Here is a 27,632-nt window from a genome sequence, read left to right as displayed (position 1 = left end):
ACCTTCTCGGAGGTAAAACTAATGGAAACAAACGAGTCCAGTAGGGGTCGCCTCTGTCCTGTACGTCACTTCCTGCTTCTTCTCAAAAACAAATCCCTCGAGAGGATTTTCATGGCGGGAGTTACAAAAAGCTGTATACATCAAAATCATGTTTTGTGGTGAAAAAAAAAACATGGGACCACATTGGCTGTGGGTTTTTCATTAATAATATACCAAAAATCATCCGTTTGATGACACTTGCACTTTAAGGAGTTATATGAGTTTGAGTTTTTTTATATTTTGCTGAGGATTACTGTTTTAGACAAAGAAATACTATTTGTCTTGGAATGAAATTATCAGGCAAGGCTAAAAATAGCCACATATAATGACTGTTCTTCTTCTTTTCCTTTCAGCTTGTCTCGTTAGGGGTCGCCACAACGTGTCATCTCAGATCAACGCATATTTTTTGGCACAGTTTTCACGCTTTCCTGACGCAACCCCTCTGCATTTTAGCCAGGGAGGGAAGCTGTAAATACTATGGGATCCTTTGAAAACTGCAAAAATAGCCAACTCAAGAGTCCAGTTTTGTTTCATTGAGTTTTATTCGTGTGATACGATCACAATAAAATTGAAACAGAACAAAATGCTTTGGTCAGTCACCGTCTCTTTTTGGAAGAAAAACACCTTAAAATGAGACAGATTGTCAATCTACAATGAAAATAAAGTTGAAAGACAAAAACAAAAGCAATCTTGAGAAAATCTTTTTAACAACAGTGGAAAATTGACGCATGAAAAATAAGAGGACATCGTCTTTAAAGTTTAAATGAATCATAATTTTGTCACTTCACAACATAAATATACATCATGTACATCACGTTAACACCCACCTGTCTCAGCAGGGACATCAAGGGTGTGAGTTGTGTGTTTGTCTTTGTGTGTCTGTGTGTAACATTCACATTAAACCAGATGTAACGATTGTCTATGAATCTTGACATTGCAGACACCTATTAGTTAAAGGAAAGATTTTTAATTTCTACATTGAGCTGTATGATGTTGAAAACACTTGTTCATCTGTGTGTTTATTTCACAATTGGCAAGAGTTGTTGTCGTTTACATTGTCATTGTCGCTGCATGTGCCCATATGTGTCCACATTATAAGTCTCGCTTACTTTCAATACAGTAAGTGCCACAGATATCACATTGAGGACTATCACTACCAAGAACAGACACACAGTGTTCTGTTAGCCCCATTATTCGGATTTCCAATCCGATCCAATATGTTGATAGACTGACTTTAAACTGCTCAGTACGGAAGCTGTTAAAAACAAACATATAATAATCGAATAAATATCTGGACAACAGGACATTTAAATTGTCTAAAACAAACAGCCAACTAACATGAGTGATAATGTTTCGAATATGACATAAATTTTAAAAAGGTGAATGTTCAACTTTCATGATATTCTGTGGTTCTGTGTAAATACCAATGCGTTACAGGTTTGCTGATCGAAACAAAGATAGCTTTTGTATTAAAACCCAATGGAGCCAAGAGTTTTGTACTACACTAGTAAATTTAAAAAAAAAAAACTATCAATGAGCTGTTAACTGAAGAAGGAAATTCTGACCTTTATTGTTGATAAGAACTTTGACGTTGATGGCTGACAGAAAATATGAAGTCTTTTATTGGCAAATTTTTGACTTATAGTGTTCTCATGTGACTATGCCAATTAGCATGGCCACTATTACAAACCCACTCTATGATTTCTGAATGAGTCACAATTCCCTATTGATAAAAAATTATAGGGAAAGATGACTCCAAAAATCTGTTTATTTTTCTTTAGGCACACTAATAATTATACGCAAAGCTTTCAAATTTAAATCAAATACTGAAATTTTGTCACTTGCTTCATTTCACTCCCCATATTGTCTGTGGGCCAAGAGAAATACCTGCTAAGATCTGAAAAGGAAAAACAAAGTTGACATACATCTCCATGACCACTGTTTTTATTTTGATAAATGACTTCATCCAACTTTTTGTTTAATTTTATGAGTATGTCTTAAACAGATCTATGTTGTGACATCAATATATCAATATTTAAATAGACTAGAACCAAACTATATTGTAAAATGTGACAAAATGAAATCATCCTGTTGAGAATGTCCTCACCTGGAATGCTATCAATATCCTCTTCATCTAAAAACAGCAGAATCACTCATCTGCAATGTTTTGATGATAAAATAAAAAGGATATCCAACATTCAATTTCTAAAAATACGTTATAAAATTTATCATAAGAAGTACAGTTAATCACCAGGCCATAATTATTGCGATAGTTCTGGCTAATGGTGCCATTCTATGTGACAGTTAAGCACCAGCTTTCTAAGCACATTTTACATTTGAACTTTAATAGAATACTGCTTTCAACATACGACAACTCTCTTATTGTCAATACACATTTTTGTCTGTGGTTGTCATTGGCAAGTTGGAAGCGAGTGGAGACATTATGTGGGCAATGTTTAGTTTCTTGTACTTTGGGGGAAAGGATATTCTGCATTCCCAGTAAATTTGATGATGTCATTTAAATGTTTTATAATTCAATTTAAAGCAGTCACATAAATATACAAACATTTACATTAAATGCTTTAAACAATCTGAAACACAGATGGGGTTTTGTCAAACTCACAAGAACCTCTCAAGCTATAAAAAGGCTCACAAAGATGAGCCGGCATGAAGTCCACTTTCATTACTGAATTTCTGATCACACACAGTCTCAACAAGACACATAACATGGTGAAACACGTCGGGTGCATCCCTCACACACATGCTCGCTTGGCATGGAGCATCTCAATCAGTAGGTTGTTGCATGGCACCTCTCCGCTTAGATGCATGTAGCACAAGTAGTCCTCAGCCTGCGTGCTGAGGGATCGTAGCTCAGGCAGTCGCACTACCAGCTGGCTGAACCTCTCCTGGAACTGAGGGTAGGTGGTCAGGGTGTACTCTAGCAGAGCTCCATTCACCTGCTCCTGAACACCTTCCACAAATGCCTGGTTCTCCAACAGCTTCACATCTGTACACATCATCAGAAGGTAATTCTAAATGTGTGTCATTGTGTATTGTGGGCAGTTATAACAGTATGGCTCATGTAGTACGGACAGAAAATAAAATGTGATAAATGTATTTGAAATACAAGCAAACATCCTGCAGTTTTGGTACTTCAACATGTACAGTTCCAGGCCGGTGCTGTATGGATAAAGGAAGGGAACGCTCCCCTAATATTTAGCCTATCTCACAATGGTCTATTGGATGGTCTATTATGACATCATCATTTCAAGCATTTTCATACCACTGAACTACTTCAACCCTCTGGCCTGTTTAATTTTGGCCAGTGATATTTTTAATCAGTTTTTCTACTCTTTTGTATGAAAATGACAGTTTTCTCAGTCAACTTGGTACATTTTTCAGATCAGAATTAAAATTCTCAAAACTACTTGTTCCATCATCACATGGTGCACACCGAAAAAGCAGTTTCTCAAGTTGTAAATGATTTGGTACTGCCATGAAAATAGTTATGTACAATTCTCTTCTGTTTCCTACTTTCAATTGGATATGTCATATTGAGCGGCACAGTGAGGTAGGTGGAGAGCATGGGCTTCACAGTTCTCAGCACTAGGGTTCAAATCCTGGCCCCACCGGTGTGGAGTTTGCATGTTCTCCCCATGCCTGCGTGGGTTTTCTCTGGACATTCCGGTTTCCTCCCACATCCCAAAAACATGCATTAATTGGACACTCTAAATTGCCCCTATGTGTGATTATGAGTGTGACTGTTGTCTGCCTCTATGCTCCCTGCGATTGAATGGCAACCAATTCAGGGTGCACCCTGCCACGTGCCCGATGACAGCTTGAATAGGCTCCAGCACTCCCGCAACCCTCGTGAGGATAAGCGGCTCAGAAAATAGATGGATGGATGGATTAATTGTAGGGAAACAGAACAATAGGGTAACATGGGTCACCCTATTCAACTTCGACTTGTGACTATACGTTGTTTGGCTAGTTAGCCTGTGTTACACGCTACTAAACTGTCTTTGTACTTCTATTCTGTGTTAGTTTGATAGTTTTGTGTTGTATTGTATTGTGTGTGTGATAAAATGGTTTTAAACGCTTTAAACTGCTTCATTATATTTTACTGGTTTGACCAAGGGGATTTATTCTAAATTTATACACAACATATGCTATAAACTGTGAGAGAAATTAGTCCCCCCCACTATTGTTTTTTTTTTTTACTAGCTCTATGCACACCTGTCAATTGGAACCCACAAAGCTCTTGCTGCTCTTGTACCGTTGCAATCCATTTTTCACAATGAATTGGGCCTTTTGGAAATGTGTGAAGAGTAAATCCATCCTCCCGAGTATTCTAGAAAAATCCAGCACCACAATAAGCAGGCATTTAGGAAAAAACTCAGAAAAACCAGCTAATTTCTCGCAACAAACAGTGTTCAGCATTTTACTGTTGCTTTGCTGCAGATGTGAAAAATCTTCACCGGTCAATGTTTATTGTTTGTGTTTGTGGGCACATGCATGTGCGTGCGTAAATACACTCGACTCTGCAGTTGAAGTTGTCTGCACCATACGTCACTTCCGGCTACTTCTTCAACCCCACACAGTCCACAGATCTTTCATGGCGGGAGTTGGAAAAAACTATATACGACAACATTCTGACGTGGTGTGAACAAATTCTATTCCTATTCGCCGATTTTTTTTTTTATAAACAACATACTAATTTTCATGTTTTTGGTGACAGTGGCACTTTAAATACAGTATTTCAGCCACTGCATGTGCCCTGCGACTGGCTGGTGACCAGTCCTCCACCCTCACTAGCTCTTCTTCCATAGCCTCACTCTTCCCCCTCCTGTGCACATACAGTATATTCAGTCTTACTTTGGCAAATCTTCATTCCTCTCCCTTCCAGTGCATGCCTCCATCTTTCTAACTGTTCCTCCATCTTCTCCCTGCTTTCACTGCAGATACAATGTCATCTGCAAACATCATGGTCCGTCGGGATTCCTGTTTAACCTCATCTCTCAGCCTATCGATCACCACTGGAAGCAGGAAGGCCTCAGGGCTGATCCCTGATGCAGTCACAACCTCCACTTTAAAGGGGAAATCCAGTGCTTTGCACGAACAGTGTGTCCATTAGGTCATGTAATATCTACCCTATTTTGACAATGTGATGTTAAATTCTTTCTCATTTAGTAGTATTTTGAGAAGATTTTTATCGACAATTATGAATTTTCAGGGTACTGCCATTTTCCTGAATTACATGATCTACGTGGGCATATGTGACGTGTACCGTGCCGTACCAGATTTTAACCTCTGGCTGTAATTGATGTTGAATATTTGGATGGTTCTTCGGGCGGAATGACACGGAGTCTGACTACTTTAAGGCCTTACGCGCGACATAAGTGCGTAAACAAATGCCCCCGGGAGCTCCGGGCCGGCAGCCGTGGATGGTTCTTTGGACGGGAATGACGCGAGCTGAGCTTCCAGGCAGCAGAGGCGGGCCACGAGCTCCGGCGGTGGGCGGCGGGCTGCGAATCGAGCTTCGACATCCGGGGAGGCCTTTAGCCGAGTTTAGGTGGCGGCGGAGGGCTTTAGCGTAGCTTCGGTGTCCAGGGCTAACGAATCGGGCGTCGGCACGCCACGAGCCGAGCTTCCAGGCGGTGGAGGCCGTTAGCCCCAGTCCCGAAGCTAGGCTAAAGGCCTCTGCCACCACCGAAGCTCGCCTAAAGGCCTCCGCCACCACTGAAGCTCAGCTGAAGGCCTCCGCCGCTACCGAAGCTCGGCGAAAGGCCTCCCCGGACGTTGAAGCTCGGCTCGCAGCCCGCCGCCAAAGCTCATGGCCAGCCTTCAGTGGCTCACGTGTCAGACTCCGCATCATTAGTATCCAAAGAACCATACGCAGCTGGCGCCCCAGAGCTCCCGGGGACCTTTTTTTCACATACTTATGTCGCACGTAGGTGTCCGAGTAGTCAGACTCCGTGTCATTCCGCCTGAATAACCATCTGAATATTCAACATTAATTACAGCCACAGGTTCAAATCTGTATGGAAGCATTCCTCTGTCTTCCCGATCAACCAATACTGCTATTTCTTCATCAGATGAGGATAAATCTGAGAAATCAGCACTGGGCATAATGGTGTCCCATGTAATCCAGCGTTTGGAAAGGCACGGTATATGTCACATACGCCCACGTAGATCATGTGACTCACAAAAATGGCAGCGCCCCTGAAAATTTGTAATTGTCGATAAAAATCTTCTCAAAACACTATTAAATGGGAGAGGATTTAACATCACATTGTCAAAATAGGGTACATATTACATGACCTGTTGGATACACTTTTCATGCAAAGCACTGGATTTTCCCTTTAAACTCCAGTGTCACACCAACAGCACACCTCACCCAAGTTCTGTTCCCCTCATACATATCTTGTTCTAATATAATATTCTTCTCTGCTACTTCAAACTTTCACATGCAGTACCTCAGTTCTTTTCTTGGTAATGCATCATAGGCTTCCTCTAGATCTAGAACCAGAGCTAGAGCTACAAGACACACTCAAGCTCGTTCTGACCTTCTGTGGACCTCAAGACAAGTAATGCATATGTGGTCATCTTTCTAGGGATGAAACCATACTCTGGCTTGCAAATACTCACTTCTGTCCTGAGTCTAGCCTCCACTACTCTTTCCCATAACTTCATTGTGTGTCTCAATAACTTTATTCCACTATAGTTCACCCTTGTTAAAAATGGTCACCAGCCCAAATGTCTACTATTCCTGAGGCAGCTTTTCAACCACTCTACCAGCCACAAAAAAAAAAATAATAGTTTGGGGCAGACCACATAATTGGTCACTCATAACGTAAAAAAAGATCCACGTACGTATGACAGGTGTGCTAAATGTCTCAATCTGCGTGTCGGACGGCGTCGGGCTCGGCGGCAAAGGCTGCTGCGTTGCTTCACCAGCAAAGGCTGCGCGTCAGGCTCACGGACGGCAGCGGCTCCGAACAACGGTGCCGACAATGGCACACTCAGCCGGATGTGAGGACAACGCAGCAAAGTGCCCCGGCTTGATGGTGTTGTTCATCGTGTACTGCGGCGACTATGAACAACACCCTAAAGCAGCCCGCTTCGGCTCCATGATAAGCCACCTCAGCGTCAAAAATGAGCCACACCGGCTGGCTGCAATGAGCCGCGATGGCTCATCTGCGCCGTGGAAGTGGATCGGACGGGGAGGCGGTTTGGCTGTGATCGCATATCATCTGAATATGGCTCAAAACAATAGGTAATATTGCCCCGGTAACTTCAAAGTTCTGTGGTGTTCTCTTCTTCGAAAAGAGCTTCCGTGCCAGAATGGGCAAGTTCGTCTCCCATAGTAGGGTCCACCGCGTGTTTTCATTGGCGAATATCTGGGGTGAGGTCACTGACGGGGGATGCAGCCAATATGGCGACCACTTGGATGTCATAGAATGACACTTCTGCAACTTTGCGCATGGATGACATGCTCTCCGCTCATATTTATTTTTTCCTATAGACATTGAAGTGAATAATGTTATATGTATTTTTCATTACAGTAACTATTTTAGAATGTTTATAGAGATGACACTTGACCTTTAAGGCTCCACTACAAGTCTCCGTCCAGTCACCTTGCTGTAGTTGCCCATCAAGAGCCTGTCTCAACCCTTCACGAAAAATCTTTCTTGCTCAGCTTCCATCACAAGGTTCTCTCCCATTGTCTTTTCAGTCTTATTCAGCACCGTCAGTGTCATTTTCTCCACCACCATTCTATGCTGTATAGCTACACACGAGGACTACTTTACAGTCTCTAATTTCCTTCAGATTACATCATCTGTACCAGATGTAATCTATCTGTGTCCTTCTACCCCCACTCTTGTAAATCACCCTAAATTACTGGCTCTTCTGGAAAAAATGTTCGCTCTGGCCTTTTCCATTGTTTTGGCAAAGTCCACCAACAACTGTCCTTCCAGGTTCCTTCCCTGAATTCCAAGCTTCACCAATATGTTCATTACAATCTGCACCAATCACATGTCTCTCTCTGCCTGGGATACTCCGAACTTCTCCATCCAGCTCTTTCAAGAATTTTTTTTCCCTCATCTAGTTTACAATCCTACCAGCGGCAAACAATTACTAATTATTTAAAATACAACACTATCGATTTCACGTTTCAGGCTCATCACTTGATCTGACACTATTTTCACCTCCAGGTATGTTCTTGATGAACTTTTTCTTCAAGATACCCCCTACTCCATTTCTCTTCCCACCTACACCATGGTAAAATGATTTCAACCTGCCCCGTCAGCTTCTGTCTTAAGCTTGTGCTTTCCACCTGATCTCCTGGACACACAATATATTGACCACCTACCTATCTACCTCTTAATTATCATGACTTAACTAACGGTGTTCAGTGTTTTACCATTGCTTTGATGCAGAAGTAAAAAATGTTTATCAGGCAATATTTATGGTTTTATGTTTGTGGGCGCATGCATGTGTATGCGTGCATGTGTGTGTGTGGGGTGAGGGGGGGCAGGCATTCAGAATCAGCTGAGCCCATCTTGAAGAATCCATTCACAAAGTAATTAAATGTTTTGAATCAATGTTATGAATCATCCTTTTAAAATGCTTAGTGGCAATTAAATTACCCCTGACAAACCTGACTCTAAGGATGAGAAAAAGTCGTGTGTGCAAAGAAGCTGCTAGTCAAGAAAGAAAATATTTTCTGCCTATCACAAGTGCTCTCCCCATTCAAAAGCTCTTTGTTACCATCTTCCCTGTGCTGAAGAGCAAACACTTCTGGGAATCTGGGCAAACCGCATCTATGCTCTTTCCATCTGTGCAAGGCGCTACATGAATGTCAGCCCTTCCACCGAATGATAGACCCATTATGCTTCTTTAGAATGCCATTAGTGGACAATAGAAGAGGTTTTCTTTGTTAACATTGGCTTTTCGCAAGACTAGGATTTTAATTAAGTGAATTCGTTCAAGGTAAAAAGCCAGTACTAAAAACCATATTACAGTGCATAGGCAGTAAGTAAGGAAATATTTGATTAAATATAAATGTTACATTTTAAAGCCCACTATTCCACAGGATCTTTTGGCATGGAAATTAATATTTTGACTTTTAATAGGCTGCACAATATACTGTGAAAACACACACAATACACAAAGAAGAAACAAACAAATTAAAAGTTATTTAACAGGAAAGGTGACAAAATGGAAAAAGAAATACAAATGCCTTGTTTCAGTAGTGAAGAAGTAATGAAGAAGAGAAAGAATAAGGATAAGAAGAAGAGGAAGAAGAAGATGACGACGACAACGAAGAAGAAGAAGAAGAAGAAGAAGAAGAAGAAGAAGAAGAAGAAGAAGAGGAAGTTGTTTTGAAATTAAATATACTAAAACAACCTTGGTACCTTTGTTAAGTATGTGGAAAATTTGCTGAGTGGTTTGACAAGACAAAAGATGAAAATTTTTGCCTTCTCTCAGTATTCCAATCTATCTATGAAACTAAAGAAAAATGCCTGTGATGCAGAAGATGAAAGTTTTGTAATAGCGACACCTGACTTACGTCAAAATTGTTATTATTAGTTGTAGTAGCTGTAGGTCTGTTTATTGTATAAAATTACAAATTATAATTTATTTTATCATTCATGTAAGTGCCCAGGAATTTTTGGATCTCATTGATATTTCTTGAAAAAAAATTGCATAGTTGAGCTCTATTGACAGTATCATTATAGACATTATAAGTTTGACTCACTGGGGTTGAAAAGGAGCAGGAATTTCAGACAGGCAATCTCCCTGCGGTCCACCTGCAGGACCCTCAACCTTACAGCAAGGTCCTGTCCTCTTTGAACCAAACTTGACAGAGTTGCCTCGCCTTGAGACAGAACAGAAGACAGCTCAATCTGCAAAATACAAGACACTAATTAATTTCTAATGTTATGTAAAGGATGAGTTACATCAGCCATAATCTTGAATATCAACATTAGGTTTTATGAAACGATTACAAATATCAGTGGTGGCAATACAGTTGGTGAGTGGTTAGCAAGTATGCCTCTCAGTCAAGATGTCAATGTTAGTATGAACACTTGATTCTCAACGTGATATATACATGTAAGTGACATGTCAAGAGTGTATGCCACCTCTCACCCAAATCACATGGATGACACGTGTTTTACGTATGCATGTCTTATTAATATCGTAATCTCTAATAAGAATCATTGGGTCCAATGAAAGGTGCAAAAAAAATTCTCATTATTTTTTTGAATGTTGCTGTTGTTGTGCTGATATGCTAAATTGCATTTACCATACTTCAGTGTTTCCTAGCAAATCCATCTGTGAACTTTAAATCAGTACATTTGTGGTCACTCAACAAAGAAGGGACCAAGCTTCTTTCAGGGATGAAATTTGAAGCTGCAGGTGTGGTTTACTTAGTAGCATTAGAATAACCAATTCTTCAAGGCCAAATCAAAACACTGGAGAAGGACTAGAAGATTGACTGTTGATCTGATTAATTTGTAGGGATATGAACATTTATCGAATCACCTTCCACATTTTTAAGGCCCGTTGTTTCCAAACAGTTGCCTGTGGTTCTTTCCTAGTGAACTGTCAAGTGTCACGTTGTAATTATTCACTCCTGCAGTGTCTATGAGATAAAGTGTTATTTTAGACCAAAAACCTAATTTCTGACTATGGTGTATATTAGGGGTCACCAACGCGGCCCGCAGCGCATGGTAGCCCGCGAGGACAATTTAAGGCGCCCACGAGGCATGTTCTAAAAATACCACAGCTTTAAATTTTTATAAAAAAATGTGACTTGTTATTTGAATGTTTAAAATACCTGTAATGTCACATACAAAAAATTAAAATGAAAATATTGTATGTATGCATAATGAACTATGACTGAAGTTTGCTGCAAACAAGTCACGTAGCCCTTCGTACAATGAGTTCTGACGAAGTAGCCCGCAGCCTCAAAAAGAGTGATGTCCCCTGGTGTATATCATTTTCCCAATACATTTATCCATCCATTCATTTTCTTAGCTGCTTATCCTCACAAGGGTCACGGCAGTGCTGGAACCTATCGCTGCTGTCAACGGGCAGGAGGCAGGGTACACCTTGAATTGGATGCCAGTCACTTGCAGGGTACATATTGACACCATAACTGAGTGGGCATTGATCCCAAGCTGCCTACACCAAAGTCAGGCATGTGTACCACTACACCATCAGTGACTCCACATTGATTTATCCATCCATCCATTTTCTTAGCCGCTTTTCCTCATGAGGGTCGCATGAGTGCTGGAGCCTATCCCAGTTGTCAATGGGCAGGAGGCAGGGTGCACCCTGAACTGGTTGCCAGCCAATCACAGGGCACATAGAGACAAACAGCCACAGTTACATTCACACCTATGTGCAATTTAGAATGTCCAATTAATGCACATTGATTTAATTCAACTAAATATGTTGTGGCGGCACGGTGGGTCGGGTGGAAAGCATTGGCCTCACAGTTCTGAGGTTCAGGGTTCAATGGCGGGCCCGCCAGTGTGGAGTTCAGTTCAGGGTGTAATCCGCCTTTCACCTGATGTTAGCTGGGATAGAGTCCAACACTTTTGTGACTCTTGTGCGAGAAGTGGCTTTGAAAATGGATTAAATCTATGTTATAAATGCTTTGCATGGTTGCTTGCGTGTCCATTTTATTTAGTATAAACAATATTATTATGTTCACCTGACACTGCCAAATTAATATTTGACAGTTCTGTATTGCAATGTTATTCACGAGCTACGGAGGTTGAGGTTTTCCAGCTTCTGAATACTGTATATGTGGTGGGTCACCCTGCCCCATGGAGCAGCTCATCCTCAAAGAATGCGGTATTCCTTTGTTTTTAGAGACTCTTGGCTCACGATATACACTGTCGATGTATGTTTTTATTATTATTATTTTTTAATATTTCACAATTTAAGTTCAGCGTTACTGAATGAAGCTATATTTTATGCTGTGCTTGTGGGAAGCAGTGTGGGGGAGTTGTCACCTCCTGGCCTGTCACCAGCAGGATACTGTCTCCCTTTCCATGTTGCACTTGTCTGAAAATGTGATCCAGGACCAAAAGTTCAGACCAGCAGTTGTGCAGCAGCTTCATTTGATCTCCCACCTTCAGGAAACATAAGACAAATACAAAATGGAAAATCAAAAAGTAGTCCTTTGTTACTTTCATTGTCTTCATCGTTTTTATCCCAAAACACATATAATACTGTTGTGAATAAAAATTACACAATGCACTTATTTTCAGTCAATAGTAGGATAATTGTTTTTATTACATATTATGATTGATGTTGTTGTTCTGTTGTTCTTGTTAAATTATACTTTTATGCATTTTTAATATTAATTATTTCTGTCATGTATATTGTTTATGTGTCAGATAAACATAGAGTAGTGTCATGGATTAATGTGAAAACTAAACCCACTATACAAGGTATGTATTCTTAAAATAATTTTAAAATACATATTAAGAACCAATAACCGATCCATAACTCTAGCTATTATTTCCTAACATAGTTTTTCTTTTGTAATTGTCCCATGTATGTATTTTTCTACACTTTTTTTTAATACATTTAATATATACACAGTAAAATCCAAATATGTTGGAACACACATACCGTAATTTCTCGAAAATAATGCGGAATTTTTTCCAAAAATATTTTCACAAAGTCAATGGAGTGCATTATATTTAGGTATGGATAAGTAAGTTTCTTTCAGCTTGTCCCTTTTGGGGTCGCCACAGCGTGTCATCTCAGATGAACGGACATATATGTTTGGCACAGTTTTTACGCCTAATGCCCTTCCTGACACAACCCCTCTTGGGGAGTAGAGGACCCAGTGAGATACAAACTCACGACCCCTGGTTTACTAAACCAATGCTCTCACCACTGAGCTATGGGGCCATACATACATAGAAAAAAATAAATAAATAAATAAAAAAAAAATATATATATATATATACATATACATTTCGATACATTCAATGTGTTATGTTACACATTCATATATATATTACAGTAATGTGCGCCATCAACCTGAACTCTGACCTCCTCGGGGGGGCTTTGAATTTTATCATCATTAGCGTAGCATATTTGTTGCTACTGCGCCAAACATCAGAAATGACTATCTGTGAGTATGTTTTAACTTAAAGGAATACAAAACATGTTGACTACAAGGGCTAGTTGTGCAGCCGCTTTAAAATAAATGTGTCATCGCTTTTGCCGATGACGCGGCCAAACCGGAAGCAAAACCACGTGAGCTGAAACTACGTAGTACAATCGTACGATCATTTAAAAAAAAAATGGGATAGCACACAATTAAAACGCTCACTTTTTTACAAACAAGTGCCCATTACGCTCATTTCTACATAGTTTGAGCTCTCGTTTTGATAGCAACCTGACGCTATGAAGACCTGCTACAGATTGTAGCTAAACAGGTGCAAGAGCTGATAGCACAGTGGACCTTACCCTCAAAGCGATGACAATAATGAGGAATAAAGTGAACCAGGACTCTTGGGATTAAAAAATGTTTCCTCACAAATGCCATGGATTGCACAGAGGATGACATGCTGTGGGAGCAAGATGGGATCACTGTTCATGAATCCAGGAGGCACCAGAACTGGAACAAGTCATCAATGATGAGTTTGACAGTGATGCAGCAAAGGTAGCTATGATGGATATTTTTCAGATTGGAGAAAAATCAGATGCTTCTTTTGAAGTCTCGGCCAAGGATGTGTAATGTAGTAGATTAACTGTACTATGCAAAAACATTTTATACACAAAAATGTAATGCAAAAAATGCTCAAGTTAGACAGTGTTAAGACTGTAATATGTATACAGTACTAATAAAATATTAAAATTTAGTCAGTTGAGGGATTCCGTTCTGACATTTGCAGGGACCAGGACAAGCGTGTCCCGTGGCCTGTCCCAAGATATATATTACCACTGCATCAGTACACGCACAAAGATCATTATTAATGATTGTTGTACAGACATTTTTTTGATGAACAATACAAGTACAAACAATAAAAGTACAAACCTAGCAAAATAGAAATACAGATAATTCCCAATATTTTGAGTATATGGATAGCAGCAAATTGGTGATGCGCATTGGAGATTGGTAGAAGGGTTTTCATGATTTTTTCGGTCAACTTCCGGGGTGCGCATTATACTTCAGGACGCATTAAACTCGAGAAATTACGATACTGTAAATTTGCTTCTGACTGTATTTTCAAAAAACACCCACTGTCATGCAGTACATTACACTAGAATACAGTATGTGAACCAATAGAAACAATGGAAGATTAGTTGGCCATAATGAATGGCTATTGGGGGTTGTGTTAGTGTATCCAGTGTTGTATTGACAGTTACGTGTAGGTGTGTATATCTTCACGCGTGCGTTATTGTCTGTAAAGTGAAGGACACAGAAGTCAGTAATTCCACACCAACAGCTCCCACTCGTCTCAGACACATGCATCTGACAGTAATCTGACAGAATGGACCTTTCCAACTTGTCAATCACTAGTACAATAATAATCAATCAGACAGCAGCATTGTCTTAACCCCTGGCTTGACACGGCCCTTTCACCATATTGTCCCACAAGCAACAGTGGTTGGCAGTAGCGTGCGCTTGGAAAACTTAATGTTATGAAAATACTAGTCCTCAGATGCGCTTGGGGAACATGCAATTCTGATGAAAGATATCCTACTAGGTCACAAGGGACTGGGTTGATTCATTTTCCAAAGCCTAAAACACAGTTGACGAAGTGTCTACGATGGATTAAGGCTTGCGGAAGAGCGCCCATACACCTAAATGTGGACAATATCAACAAACACAAGGCTGTATGTTGGAAGGTAAGTGAGGGAGAAGTATCTTCTTTGAGTTTGTTTGAATTATTATCAGTGCTTTATACATTGCAGGAGAACAACTTTCACTTTGTTAGTGTATCACTGACCTGCTGAATGAAGTGTGTAATGTTTTATGCCGAAGAAGAAGTTAGTGATACGCGATGAGAAACTAGTTCATAAATTTCGTTTGTAAATATGATGAGGCGGTTAAAGATTTTTGTGGTTTCACAGTCATAACAGCCCACTGACGGAAATGGTAACTCCAATGTGGCCTGTGACAAAAATGAGTTGGACACCCCTGATCTAAATCAAGCATTATATTAGTGGCAGAGGAGAGTGTTCAATCTGGACCACACACCCATCTGAAATGGTGATGTGCTGTGGGGTTGGTGTGCTAAAGGAAGAGGTTAAGGAAGTAAGAGGTCTCCGCGACCTCCTATGCTTCCTCTACAAGAGGAGTTAGACTCTCAGTTGCAGCCAAGAAAACACATAAAATTGTCTCCAACATATAGAGCAAGTCATTTAAAAGAAGAGATTCATGTCACATCTGCACCAAGTTGAGGTTAAAGTGTGTTTGTATACCTGTTGAGTGCCACCTTCTACCACTGGGATGATTTTCTTTGATTGCTAGTAGCCAGCATATAAATATTTTTGAGATACAGTGCTGAAAGTATTTAATGTATTTCTTAACAAGGATGCCAACGATTGAATAGAATGCATTCAAAATGTGACAGTGGAAGCTCAAGTTATTCATCACCAAGGGTATTTTATTGAGGTAACCTCAGCATATCTTCACATCAATTCCAAAGTGCATACTGTTGAAACTAGGGGTTTCCTAGTTCTAGTCTATCTCCTCTGACTTTGGGCAAATGCTGGACTAGTCACCAACCAATCGCTGGGTCATTGCAATTAGTTTCCAGAAAAATCCCATTTTTACTAATCAACCAATCACCAACGTTGTCCTTCACTTTGCTGTAGTCAAATGTCACGATGGTTAAGACCTAAAGAAATACAGGGGTTTATTATTTATTTTACTCTGAATGGCGTAATGTTTGGGGGCTCAATATACAAGGGGCAGTCAAAAAGTAGTGAGCCCAGTTTAATTTAATTGAGTATACTAATATTATTGAGAGTGGCACTGCAAATGATTGGTGACATCTACGTCACAAGTTATGTTTTCCTCATGCGTGCAGGGGTTTTCTCCAGGTACTCCGGTTTCCACCCACACCTACTCCAAAAACAACATCTAAGGTAGGTTAATTGAAGACCCTTTGAAGATTAAAGGTGCCGAAGACCACCGTCAGCAGTCAAGCCTTGGAAGTTTGATGGCGTTGAAGCATTGATCAAAGATCATGGGGACACCATTGAAGAGATCACCATCAATGTATCATCATTGATGACGTAACGCTTATCCAACACACATTTTGTCAACTTTTTGAAAATGTTTACTTGTTGTTCCCCTTCTAGATCAAGAAATTCAATCTCAGCTTTCTCCTTCAAAAGGGCAAACTGACCTCATTTCCATAACAGGTGACGGGAAGTGAAAATGTTCAAACAAAAGTTTTTGTTAAATAAACCTTTAAACAAGGATTCAATGATCAAAAGGATCAAATCATTAGAACTACCATGAAGAAAAAATATATTCAATTAAATTAGGCTAAATACCTTTTGACTGCCCCCTGTACATTATTACTATTACCACAAAGGTGGTGATACTATCATTGTGATAGTAGATAGTAGAACTGTACTTTTTATGTATATTTAATTAGGTGAAGATAAATTGTAGTCTCCTCATGCCTCCCACATTCTAAAAACTTGCAACTTTAATTGGACACTCTAAATTGCCCCTCGGTGTGATTGTGAGCATGGCTGTCTCGATGTGCCCTGCGATTGGCTGGCAACCAGTTCAGGCTGTGCCGTGCCTTCTGCCCGTTGACAGCTGGAATAGGCTCCAGCTCTCCTGCGACCCTCGTGAGGATAAGCGGTTGAGAAAATGGATGGATGGATAAATTGTAGGGAAACAGCCCAATAGGGTAACGTGGGTCACCCTTCCTATGGGCTCAACACCTGTGGGAGGGGCCATGTGGGTCAGTTGCAATGTGAATGGCGTGGTGGCTGGAGGCAGGGACCAAGGCTGAGGTCAAGAAGTTCTGGCTAGATATGGTTGGGCTCAACCCCACACACTACTTGGGCTCTGGTACCAGCCCTCGCTTCCATACTGGAGTTGCCCAAGGTGCCGTGTGGGCAACCCATACATTGCCGACTTGGACAGGAGAAGCAAAATTGAGTTTGATGAGAAAAATGTATAAACTGTGCAATTTGGGTATAGTTTTCTTAAGAGACAGTACAGGCCATATATATATATATATATATATATATATATATATATATATTTATCTTTGAATTTTATTTTTTATTCAGTTTAAAGAATATTATTTTCTACAACAGAAACACAAAATACATAGTAATGTGTTTAGTTAGCTTTTCGCAAAGGGGAAACCAAGGGCTATGCCCCCGCCCATTCTATAGTAAAATGTCGGATCATGTAAATGTCTACCGTCGACATGAACTACAGAAGATCAATTGCCGAGACATACAGCTGCATGACAGCATGGTAGCATTTCTCATCATGCCTGGGTGAAATTACCTTTTTAGACTTGAAATAAAGATATCCACTGTAACTGTCGTTTTTTTTCATAATTTGAAACTCTGTAATTAATTTGTCAGTTAAGATTTGAGAGAAATCCTACAAAGAATCCATCAAATATTTTATGTATCAGAGCTCTGTTGACCAAAAACATGCATTAATTGGAGACTCTGAATTGCACATCGGTATGATTTTGAGCGTGTGAATTGCTGTTTATTTCTACATGCCCTGTAATTGGCTAAGGAACCAGTTGAGGGTGTACCCGGCCTACTGCCCGAAAAGAACTGGGATAGCTACCATTATTCCCGGGACCCTTGTAAGGCTAAGCAGTTCAGAAAAGGACGGATGAGTGGACGGAAGGATGGATGGATGGATGGATGGATGGATGGATACAAGAATCAAATAACATTGACCTAGTTTAGTTGTTAGTTCAGTTACTTACTATTTAAAATAAAATCCTTTCACTTGCTGGTTACAGGTTGTTGGAAAAACCTCCTGTCAAGAAAATATCCGTGCAACTTGTTCCCTACAGTTCAAAATTTTGCTCCTATGCAGGGTGTGATAAAATAGATTTTTGTTATTTTGGGTCTTCATATTCTCCCAAGTCATAATTCCTCAACTACTACACTTTGACTTGTTTTTGTTATCAGGCACCTGTTACAGCCAGTCCACCGCAAAAATGCTTTTAGAGCAGGGGTGCCCAGGTGTTTTTACCCTAGATCTGTTTTTCAAGCAGCCAGCCTCTCGGGAGCTCCCGACGACTGGGGTCGGTGGGGGGAGGGGGTGATGATGATGATGATACTCCCAAACCGTTTTAAGGTTAATGTTATGTTGTCTCCTATATTTAAAATACAGAATTTGCTTTTTGTGCGCTTGTCTGTGCTTTCATCCTGGATCAGGCTGTGCCAACGTGGCATTTTAAAATTACACACCATCTCATCCTGCATTTTCTGCTTTGCTTCAGACCAGACCTTTCCCACTCGGAAAAGAGAAAATGTCGTCCATTATAAAACACATCAATGGGCTGCGTAAGCACTGTAACATTTATAATTATGAGAGTACGTCTTTAAGAGGGTGGGCTGGCGGGTGTAAGGTAGACCAAGAAAAGAGAGTATGGCAGAGCACCGATCGTTGTTCGTGAAACTTCCGTGTGCTGCCGAAAAGGAGCTAGTGCCTTCTTTTCATTTTTTACAGTATGTATGTGAATTGTGCCATTGGATGTAACAACCAGTCATCCCTCACTCATTGAATCAAATTGAAAAATGCCACAAACTGAATAGCTGTATGCTATACATTCATTTTGCATTGGATTTTTTTTTGCGCGCAACGTAGAATATTCGCGAGACTGCATCAGCGGTGCACAATTGCGCACGCGCGCAGTTTAGTGGGACCATTGGCTGTTTTTTTTTTTTTTTTTTGGCACGATCAATTGATTACAATATGTGAGAAACAACTCATTGAAGTACAGTGAAAATCAAGAATAGTATTTTCCTGCTATTTTTTTTAAAGTTCAAATGATTACAGAATAATCTATTTTTCATAAATCTTTCAAAGATTGTCTTGGGGCAAAGTCATTCGAAATGTCCTCTCTCCAGTTAATTGCTTTCACACTGAACCATTGTGATGTTCATTGTGTACACTTTACACGCGACGTCTGCCATTCAACAGGTGAACAGAAGGTCAAACCCCAGACATGACAAAGGCCACCTTTGAGGAATTGCAGAAATCAATAGCTTACAATTTAATAACAATGTAGCCGAGCAATGTGCAGCTCTGCAGTGGAAGGCTGACATTCCCCTGTTATCGTCTGCATGGAATGTAATTATCTAGCGCAGAGAAGCAGCTCTTTCTGCACAGCTTTGTTCTCACTGCACACCGGCTGCTGAATGGTCATATAACAGTTTAAATTTCACAAGGAAAACATCACAAATACATTTCACGTGAAACTGTGGTGTGTTTTAAATTCAAGGGGCATACATAGGTCTGTTTCCACATTTCACAATTACCTTTAAATTCCATGGCAACCACATAAAAAAGTAAAACATTGGATGCCAATCGATAATCACTACCTTTAATATTAAACATACAAACATTTTTGCACCATACACTATTTTCATCATTATAATAAAACAAAGCATGAGGCTTTTTGAAATGTTGATTGAGCAGATGTGTACTGTTTGTTTGAATTATTATTTTGACAGGTTGAATTTATGACCCTCGACAATGAATAAATGAATGACTGTTCATATCCTCTCTGACGTCACTTTTTCTTTTTCATGATTAAAATCTCACGGTCTCATGAGTCTCATTTCGATACCACTTGTCTTCACATTATTCTTAGACTTTGGCCAAGAGGAGAGCCAAAAGCTCGACTAGTTATGAGTCACATACTAATAAATAAACAACTATCCACACACACATTTACAGCTACGGGTGATTTTTGAAATCTCTAATTAATTGGAACCAAACTACCCCCAGAAAATCCACACAAACACCAGGATAACACGCAAAGCCCACAGAAATGTTTCAAAAGTTAAAATCCTAATCACCTGACTCTGAGGCAGATGTGCCCACTACTAGATCATACTGCCTCGAATTTCTCTCTTTTTTTTTTTTTCACCTGAAGTCACTGGTGGTATAGTTGTACACAAGAGATTTTTGTGCAGCTATTGTTTCTGGTCAGTTCCTATCAGTGTGTATTTACGTCTGAGGACGCTATTTTTGTAGACAGTAAGGGCAGGAATGCACAATGTGAAGCACTTTTATCTTTAATTGGGGATGTCTACATTGCTGGTTTCAGTGCCACTGTTGGGGTTGGTTGTCTTCGGTCTATCCAGAGATCTCTTCAAATCTGGACATCCCCATGCCACCTTACCAGACAAATGTACTGTAATTGTCTATTGACTTTGCATACATTAATTTAAATGGTATTTCATTGCAGTTTTCTTCAAATTGCTTCTCAAAAACAATGACAGGAACTGATGGTTGACTGACATGTAATTGAATGTTAAATTAAACAATAGTATAGGCCAGCAACAGCTCATTAAGCTTGCAATAGCAATTGTTGAAGCATCACGTCATGTGAAAAGTGGATGATTTTGCTTTGCTTATCTTTGTTGATATCCAGCGATGAAGCATTTAATAATAGTCAGTACCTCTGATCCAGAGCTACTATTTCTTCAACGCAAAGTCTCCCAAGAACTACATCACATTATTTTAATTTATTTGGCAGCACTGTGGAACAATGAGGTTGGCCTCACAGTTCTGAAGACTGGGTTTCAATTCCTAGCCCCGCATGTTTGGGATTTGCTTGTTCTCCTCATGCCTGTGTGGGTTTTCTCCGGGCACTCCAGTTTCCTCTCACATCCCAAAAATCATGCAACATTAATTGGACACTCTAAATTGCCCATAGGTATGGTTGTGAGTGCAACTCTTGTCTGTCTCTCTGTATGCCCTGCCATTGGCTGGCAACCAGTTCAGGGTGTACCCTGCCTCATGGCCGATGATAGCTGAGATAGGCTCCAGCACTCCTGCAACCCTTGCGAGGATAAGCGGCTCAGAAAATGAATGAATGTTTAGCAAGTACATGAGCAGAAGACTGGGTTTGCTCACTTGTTTTTATTCATGGTCCATATATTTACATTTAAATCCGTGGTTCAAAAAGCGTGGTAAACATCACTGAATAAATGTTCAAACTTCATAAAGTTACAGTGCCTGAAACTTGATTTAGGCCACAACTGTACATTTGTTTGTTGCACAGTTCAGTTGTATTTATCTTTTACGTGCAATATATTTGGATATCATCTTTTAGAACTATTTCGTTACAAATTTTTATTTTGGGTGAAATTTCTATCTGACTTTAAAATCCAATCCATTTTCACTGAATCATTATTGAGGACATTTTTTTCCCTATATTTATGTACAGTGTTATTGTTCATACTGTGCATATTGCTACAGTGCCTCACAAAAATTACACTTTTTTCACCTTTATGGAATAAAACTGCTGCCTCAGTTTGATGAGCACTTGGGCCTACTATGTTACAGTATTTTATCATACTTCTTGGACACTGGTATCTTTTGAGGCAGTTACTCAATGTGAAAAGTTTGAGAACCACTGGCCTAGCTGGTAAACAGAATTGGCAAAAATATGTAACGCAAGACAGATCGAGGTTAAAGATGCAATATATGGCCTGTCAATTGAAGACTTCCAAAACTGCAATGTTGCAATATTTTATGAGATGCCCAGAAGCCAAAAGAACAAATGCCTGTTTTGCAATGTGCTGTCCCAGCTGCTAAGTAACACAGAAACAACATCAGACACCAAGAAATCGAGAATGGATAATGGAGACAACTGGATGCATTTTGGACATTTGCAAAGATATGGAGACCAACTTGATGCTGAATCTCAGAGCAAGAAATGGAACCAACAAACCACACATGGAAGACTTCATGAAAGTCATCCTCCACCATAAACAACATGAACGCTAACATCATCTACAGCTTCAAACTGAAGACGAGAGCTTGGTCAACCAGACACAAGAGGGCAATGAATTCAAAAAAATTTATCACCACAACACTTGTGACAATGAGAGCTCACAAAATCTCTGAAACGAAATACAATATGTAGACATCAAAAAATGAAGACAGGATACAACAGTGGTACACAACTGCCCGAGCTGATCCTTACAATTGCATGCGGATACAGCGCAAGTGAACTTCTGCATATACTGTAGAGGAATAGGTGAGATATTGTTTTACTGATCAGCCTCAAATTTATTTGCATTACACCCAACATACAACATGCATTACAGATGAAAAAAGGTCTCGGTAACAGTCGTCATTATTGTAATGAAGAATTCCTCAGTCAAGGGTTAGAGTAAAAGTTTCAGCTCCTCATTGTCCCATCCATCCATTTTCCATCCCACTTGTCTTCATTACAGCTGTGGTTAACACTTTAGAGCATTCACATAATCTAATGCACATTTGCTGAATGTGAGAGGAATCTAAACTACTTCAAGAATACTCAAGTAAAGACGTACAAAAGAACAAGCGCCGTACAGCCAAAGGCAATTTGAATATTTACTGTGAAGCAGACATGCTAACCATCACTCACACTAAACATGTCCTCTTATGTCACCATCACTTTTAATTATTAACCTTTTTATGGCATCTAGGATGATATTATACTTTCAACATTGTTAGAACATAGCCTTAATCTGAACACCTTTGGATGTACTCAACTGGTGATTATGACCCAAAACCACCAGTCCAAACATCAGTGGCATCTGAACTCACAACTGTTATGGGTGAATAGGCAAACATTCCCACAAACAAGCAGAGATTTCTTGCAGAGTGTCTACCTACAAGTGTGGAAGAATTTGTATTGTATATATTTGTGTAATTAGGTTATCCATACAGCAAATAACTTACAAATGTGAAAGTGATGGAATATCATGAATAAGACTGTTTTTTTTTTGTTTGTCTTTTTGTGTTTTTTTTTTTTTTTTTTGGCAATGATGAGGATTGCTCAAGGCAAATTCGCAAGAGTGTAACCAGCCAGTCTAGTTTCCAAAATGCATTTTGGAGTAGCCCAGCAACCTGCACTCACTGCACGAGCACCTACCGCAAGTCCAAACCTAATTCTGGGCAAACTGACTTTCGGGGTTGAGAAATGACATTGACCAGCTATTTTTAGCACAGTGTGTTTGAAATAATCCCCTAAGGGAAAGCTACACATGCGCAGCATGTCTGTTTTTATAGACCTACTTGTTCTTATTATTACTGTTATTATTATTATTTTTTTATTATTGTGGTTGGGGATTGCAATCAAACTTCCATAAAACTCATGAAACTCAACCGACAAAAAACAAAAGCTGAAACTGTGTTCCCAACATGGCTGTCTGGATTTGCACTGTTTCAAAAATAATTCATTGTTTGTAGTAAACTAAATATGATATCGATTTTTATTTTATTATAGCTACGTTTCAGACAATTGTTTAAATAAAACATTGCGTTAGTCCCATTTAATCGTGTGTACATTATTATAACTATTATTATTATCATTATTATTATTGTTGCTGTTGTTTGACTGGTGGTTTTGTTTCTATATACAGTACTTGCTGTCCACTAATCAGCTGCTGTGGTTGCTAGGCGACATAAAATGGGCTTGCTTAAGTAAGAGAGTTTTGTTCAACGGTGATTTGATATTCAGAGGTCGAATATGATCAAGATTCTAGATAAAACAGTCGAGAGGTGTATTTAGCCTATGTAAATAAATGTGTGCTCGGTCTTTTTGTTTGAAATTTACACAACAAATATGGGGTTGAGAGACATTGGTGATTTTAAGCGGTTTATGCAGTTTGCTGGTCTTGACTGCACGCACGCACGGCGCGTGGAAAGTGGGAGCATGCGGCCGGCCTTGCACTCACCCTGAGCTCCTTAAAGAAGATGCAGCTGCGTGCCCACTCCACGATGGAGAAGAGGGTCTGGTCTGCCATGCGACACATGAGGCTGAAGGCCCCGGGTTTCTCCAGACGGCCTCGACTGCTCTGTTCCTGCTGCAGGTGGGCGACGATCTTATTCTGGACCACCAGCTCGTCCGGATCGCAGCGCAGCATTTCCAGCACAAGTGGCGGAAGACTGGGGGGCTGCGGTGAGGCCGAGGGGTACATTTCTGGGTAGGCGTATCCAGTGAGAGATTCGGGTGAGCTAGTGTAGTCGGGGCACTCTGCTTTTATGACCCTGCTGGGAAAGCTGGTGTACTGGTACTGGCCGCTCAAGGGGGCGTGGGACTGCATAGCCAAAGATGGGGGCGCATAAAGGTTTGCCTCATAGTCTGTGGGGGTGATGGAGCCCGGGGTGGTGGGGAGGACGCTTTTGGGGACGGCGGGCAAGCTGGTCAGGGGGCCGCTGAAGCCGTAGTCAGTGTGCAGCGGGGAGGCGGACGGAGGGGCTGCGCCCTCCAATTTGAAGCTGTTGGATCTGATCAAAGCCTTCTTCTGCTGCTTCAAGGCCCGGTCCCTCTTGTACATGGGCCCGAATTTATTTCTGCCCCCGCGCATGCGGTCCGCGCGCACCGCTGTCAAAAAGACACCCAAAAGAAAGGAAAAATCGCCACCGTCAAATGACATTCGAGATATTAAAAGCACTCAAATATTTCCAGTTTACCGCGACGCTTGGTTTATACATTGACTGAATATCAGACTCCCGCGCGCGTGCACACACACACAAACACACTTTTCGCTTCCCTTTTTAGGGCTGAGAAGATTCCCCAGTCTCCACTCCTCCTTGTAGCCAAAATAGAGCTTTTGATTTAAAACACGGGAGTCTCCGCAGTTTTATCAGTAAGTGTAGAATGTGCCCTTTTTCTTGCTTGGAAGAAACAGGTGCTTTCTTGCATGCTTGTCTGGCAATTAATCCCAACTCATACGAATAGGAAGCGATGACAGACCCACAGCGAAAAAATCTGATTTTTGCTTGAACTGGAATTAAGTCGTAAAAAATGTGTTTCAAAACGCTATATAAATCCGGAACATAAATATAATACCCGTGCTTATTAATATATTGTCTTGAAAGAAATGAAACTATTTTTTTAATGATCAAATTTCTTTCTTCAGTTGAACTTTATATCTGAATTCTGTTGCTCATATTTATCAGTTTAGTTTTCATTATAATAAGGGCGAAAAGACGTACCTTCTAGTCTCATCCCGACGTTGAGACATTTTTGAAAGCGGCAGAACGGACACCTCTTCCTCTGAGTCTTGTCAATTTTACACTCCTGATTTTCAGCACAAGTGTATCTCTTGTTGTTCTGCACTGTCCTTTTGAAGAAGCCCTGAAACGTTACCAAACATTTTTTTAGCCCTCTTTTGATGGCAAGTGAAATAACATTGCATCTGCGTGCGATTTTTTTCAATGCTAAAAAATTTAATTTATTAAATTCGAGCATGTTTAAACATGATTAAAATTCGTTAAACTGACATGGATTATTTGTGAGGAAAGGGGGGAAATGACGCCACTTAACCACATTTTAATTTTGTGCAACCGAAAAGTGTAGTCTATTCAATTCGAAATCATATTTACAATAACAACGTATTTTAACTATGTTAAATGTATTTTGTTGACTCTAATACATAATGACAGCGTGTTTAAAAAAAGTTTGATAACATAACATTAATAGAAGGAGCCCGAACACAAAACTTGGAACTGCAGTCTCCTCTAACGAAAGAAGTCGTAGTGATGTACATAAATACGCGCGTGTGTGCATGTGTGTGTGTGTAAGTGTATGTGTCCGATTTTATTTTTTTTTATTTTTGCTTTCGTGTTTTTCGGAGCACGTCAGTGGATGTTTACCTTGCAGCTTTCACATGTGAGCAGCCCGTAGTGATATCCGGACACCTTGTCGCCACACACAGGACACAACTCTTCCAGATCTTCATCATACGTGTATTCCATAACCTTCAAAGTCACACCTGGAGTGCACGTGCATGCGCGTACACGCGCACAAATATCAAAGATGAGTGTGGACAATATCAAGGTTGCAAGTGCCACGAAACATTCTGTTTGTGTAGGTTATTCATGTCTGGACTCACACATGAGTTTCTCCAAATGAAAATATTGTATTTATTTTGTATACATTTGACGTGTATCCAAATGAAGACGTATTATATTTCAAATCACACTGGTAAAATAAATTCAATAATCCCATGAATTTTTCCTTGTATTTATCGACAGGCCAAAACTTTACAAAAATATTGTCTGCGCGTTATTTTTTTTTTTTTTAGTTCCGTGTACGTCTCTCTCTCTCTCTCTCTCTCTCTCTCTCTCTCTATATATATATATATATATATATATATATATATATATATATATATATATATATATATATATATACACGCTTCAGCAAATCTGACAAAAAGTATTCTAATCTGATTATAAATAAATTGGGAAATTATAATAATAGTTTGAAATTTTAATAAAGACTAAAAGATAAGCATATATTTTGTCCCCTTCCCCTCAAAAAAGGAAAATCATTAACGAACGCAAGTGCAGAAATTGTATGCTATTGTTAATAAAATGTGATTTTTATTCCATTAGCATTTCAATGCCAAACGACGAAAGAAAGAATAATAAGAAAATATTTTCTACAGATATATCTTCTTTTTTTAAAAACTGGAACACGTGCATTTCATTTAGATGGAATTGTGGCCTCGAAAAGCACTAGTTTATATTTTATTACATTTCAAATAGGAACGCGTGGTTTTGATTGATTGGATGTATTCATTATTCATTGCATTTATGACTTCAATATTACTATTTTACATTTTTTGTCAATGTATAGTGTTAATATTAGTATTAATACTATCTAATCTAATTTCTTATTTTCTTTCATTACTTAATGAATTTTAAAAGAAGACAATGGTGGTAGATTGAATGTGGTAGTTGGATTTACTGTACATCTACTTTTTCCCATCTTTTACAATCTTTCCTTTTCGCACTCTTCGACATCTTTTCGTCTGTTTTCCCGAGTGCTATCGTTGCGGTTCAAGAATTGCATTGAGACAAGAGTGCCAACAAAAGACCCTGGCAGTTTTGGATGGAATTCCGCATGTCCACTTTTGTCCCCAAACACACTGCGGAAAAAGTAGAGAGCCTTACCGTGAGCCTTGTCTCCCAGCATCTGAAGAGCAGGATGCAACCGGTCGCTGATTGCCTGATTATGAAAATGTGGACGGTGGCGTTACTGCAGCCTTGCATATGCTGTTGAGGACAACAGCAGGAGCGGACCAAGGGGAAAATCGTCTGTAACGCGATTGGTTTGGGTGTCTCCTTCAGCCTCCTCGCCCTTTACTGTCTTTCCCTTATCGCAAACTTATGCTGCCTTGCTACGATTGGTGGACGCAGAGTCATGTGGCCTTGGCTTGGCTGACTCCTGGAAAATGCCTGGACTGCAGGCAAGAATGCTGATTTCAGTGACTCAAACCATGAAAGGTTCAATTTAAAACAAATAAATATATCTAAAAGTATTTTTCCCCAAATGGATTACTTATCCAACAAGTTT

At 39.9% G+C, this 27,632-nt stretch overlaps 1 protein-coding gene and 1 non-coding gene across 2 annotated transcripts; both read right to left on the bottom strand.

Moving 5' to 3' along the window:
• Positions 1-565: 565 nt before the first annotated feature.
• LOC133499572 (nuclear receptor subfamily 5 group A member 2-like) lies at positions 566-27,414 on the bottom strand. The gene is made up of 7 exons (XM_061817735.1): positions 27,230-27,414; positions 25,925-26,043; positions 25,265-25,406; positions 24,001-24,650; positions 12,072-12,191; positions 9,803-9,950; positions 566-3,046 (listed from the first exon to the last, which is right to left on the bottom strand). The coding sequence occupies exons 1-7, from the start codon at positions 27,249-27,251 to the stop codon at positions 2,793-2,795; spliced, it is 1,455 nt and encodes a 484-aa protein (XP_061673719.1). The 5' UTR covers positions 27,252-27,414; the 3' UTR covers positions 566-2,792.
• Positions 12,909-12,981, bottom strand: trnat-agu (transfer RNA threonine (anticodon AGU)). The gene has a single exon. It is a non-coding gene; the product is annotated as a tRNA-Thr (tRNA).
• Positions 27,415-27,632: the final 218 nt, after the last annotated feature.

The sequence above is a fragment of the Syngnathoides biaculeatus genome, chromosome 4 (genome assembly GCF_019802595.1).
Source record: "Syngnathoides biaculeatus isolate LvHL_M chromosome 4, ASM1980259v1, whole genome shotgun sequence".
NCBI lineage: Eukaryota > Metazoa > Chordata > Actinopteri > Syngnathiformes > Syngnathidae > Syngnathoides > Syngnathoides biaculeatus.
Note: the sequence above shows the minus strand (reverse complement) of the source record. Positions and strands in the feature narration are given on the sequence as shown.

Coding starts and splice junctions, on each gene's coding strand:
- LOC133499572 (XM_061817735.1), bottom strand. CDS start 27,251: ATGCTGGGAGACAAGGCTCACG. Junction 25,407..25,924: donor TCACATGTGAAAGCTGCAAG/GTAAACATCCAC, acceptor GTAACGTTTCAG/GGCTTCTTCAAAAGGACAGT. Junction 24,651..25,264: donor CGTCGGGATGAGACTAGAAG/GTACGTCTTTTC, acceptor TCTTTTTGACAG/CGGTGCGCGCGGACCGCATG.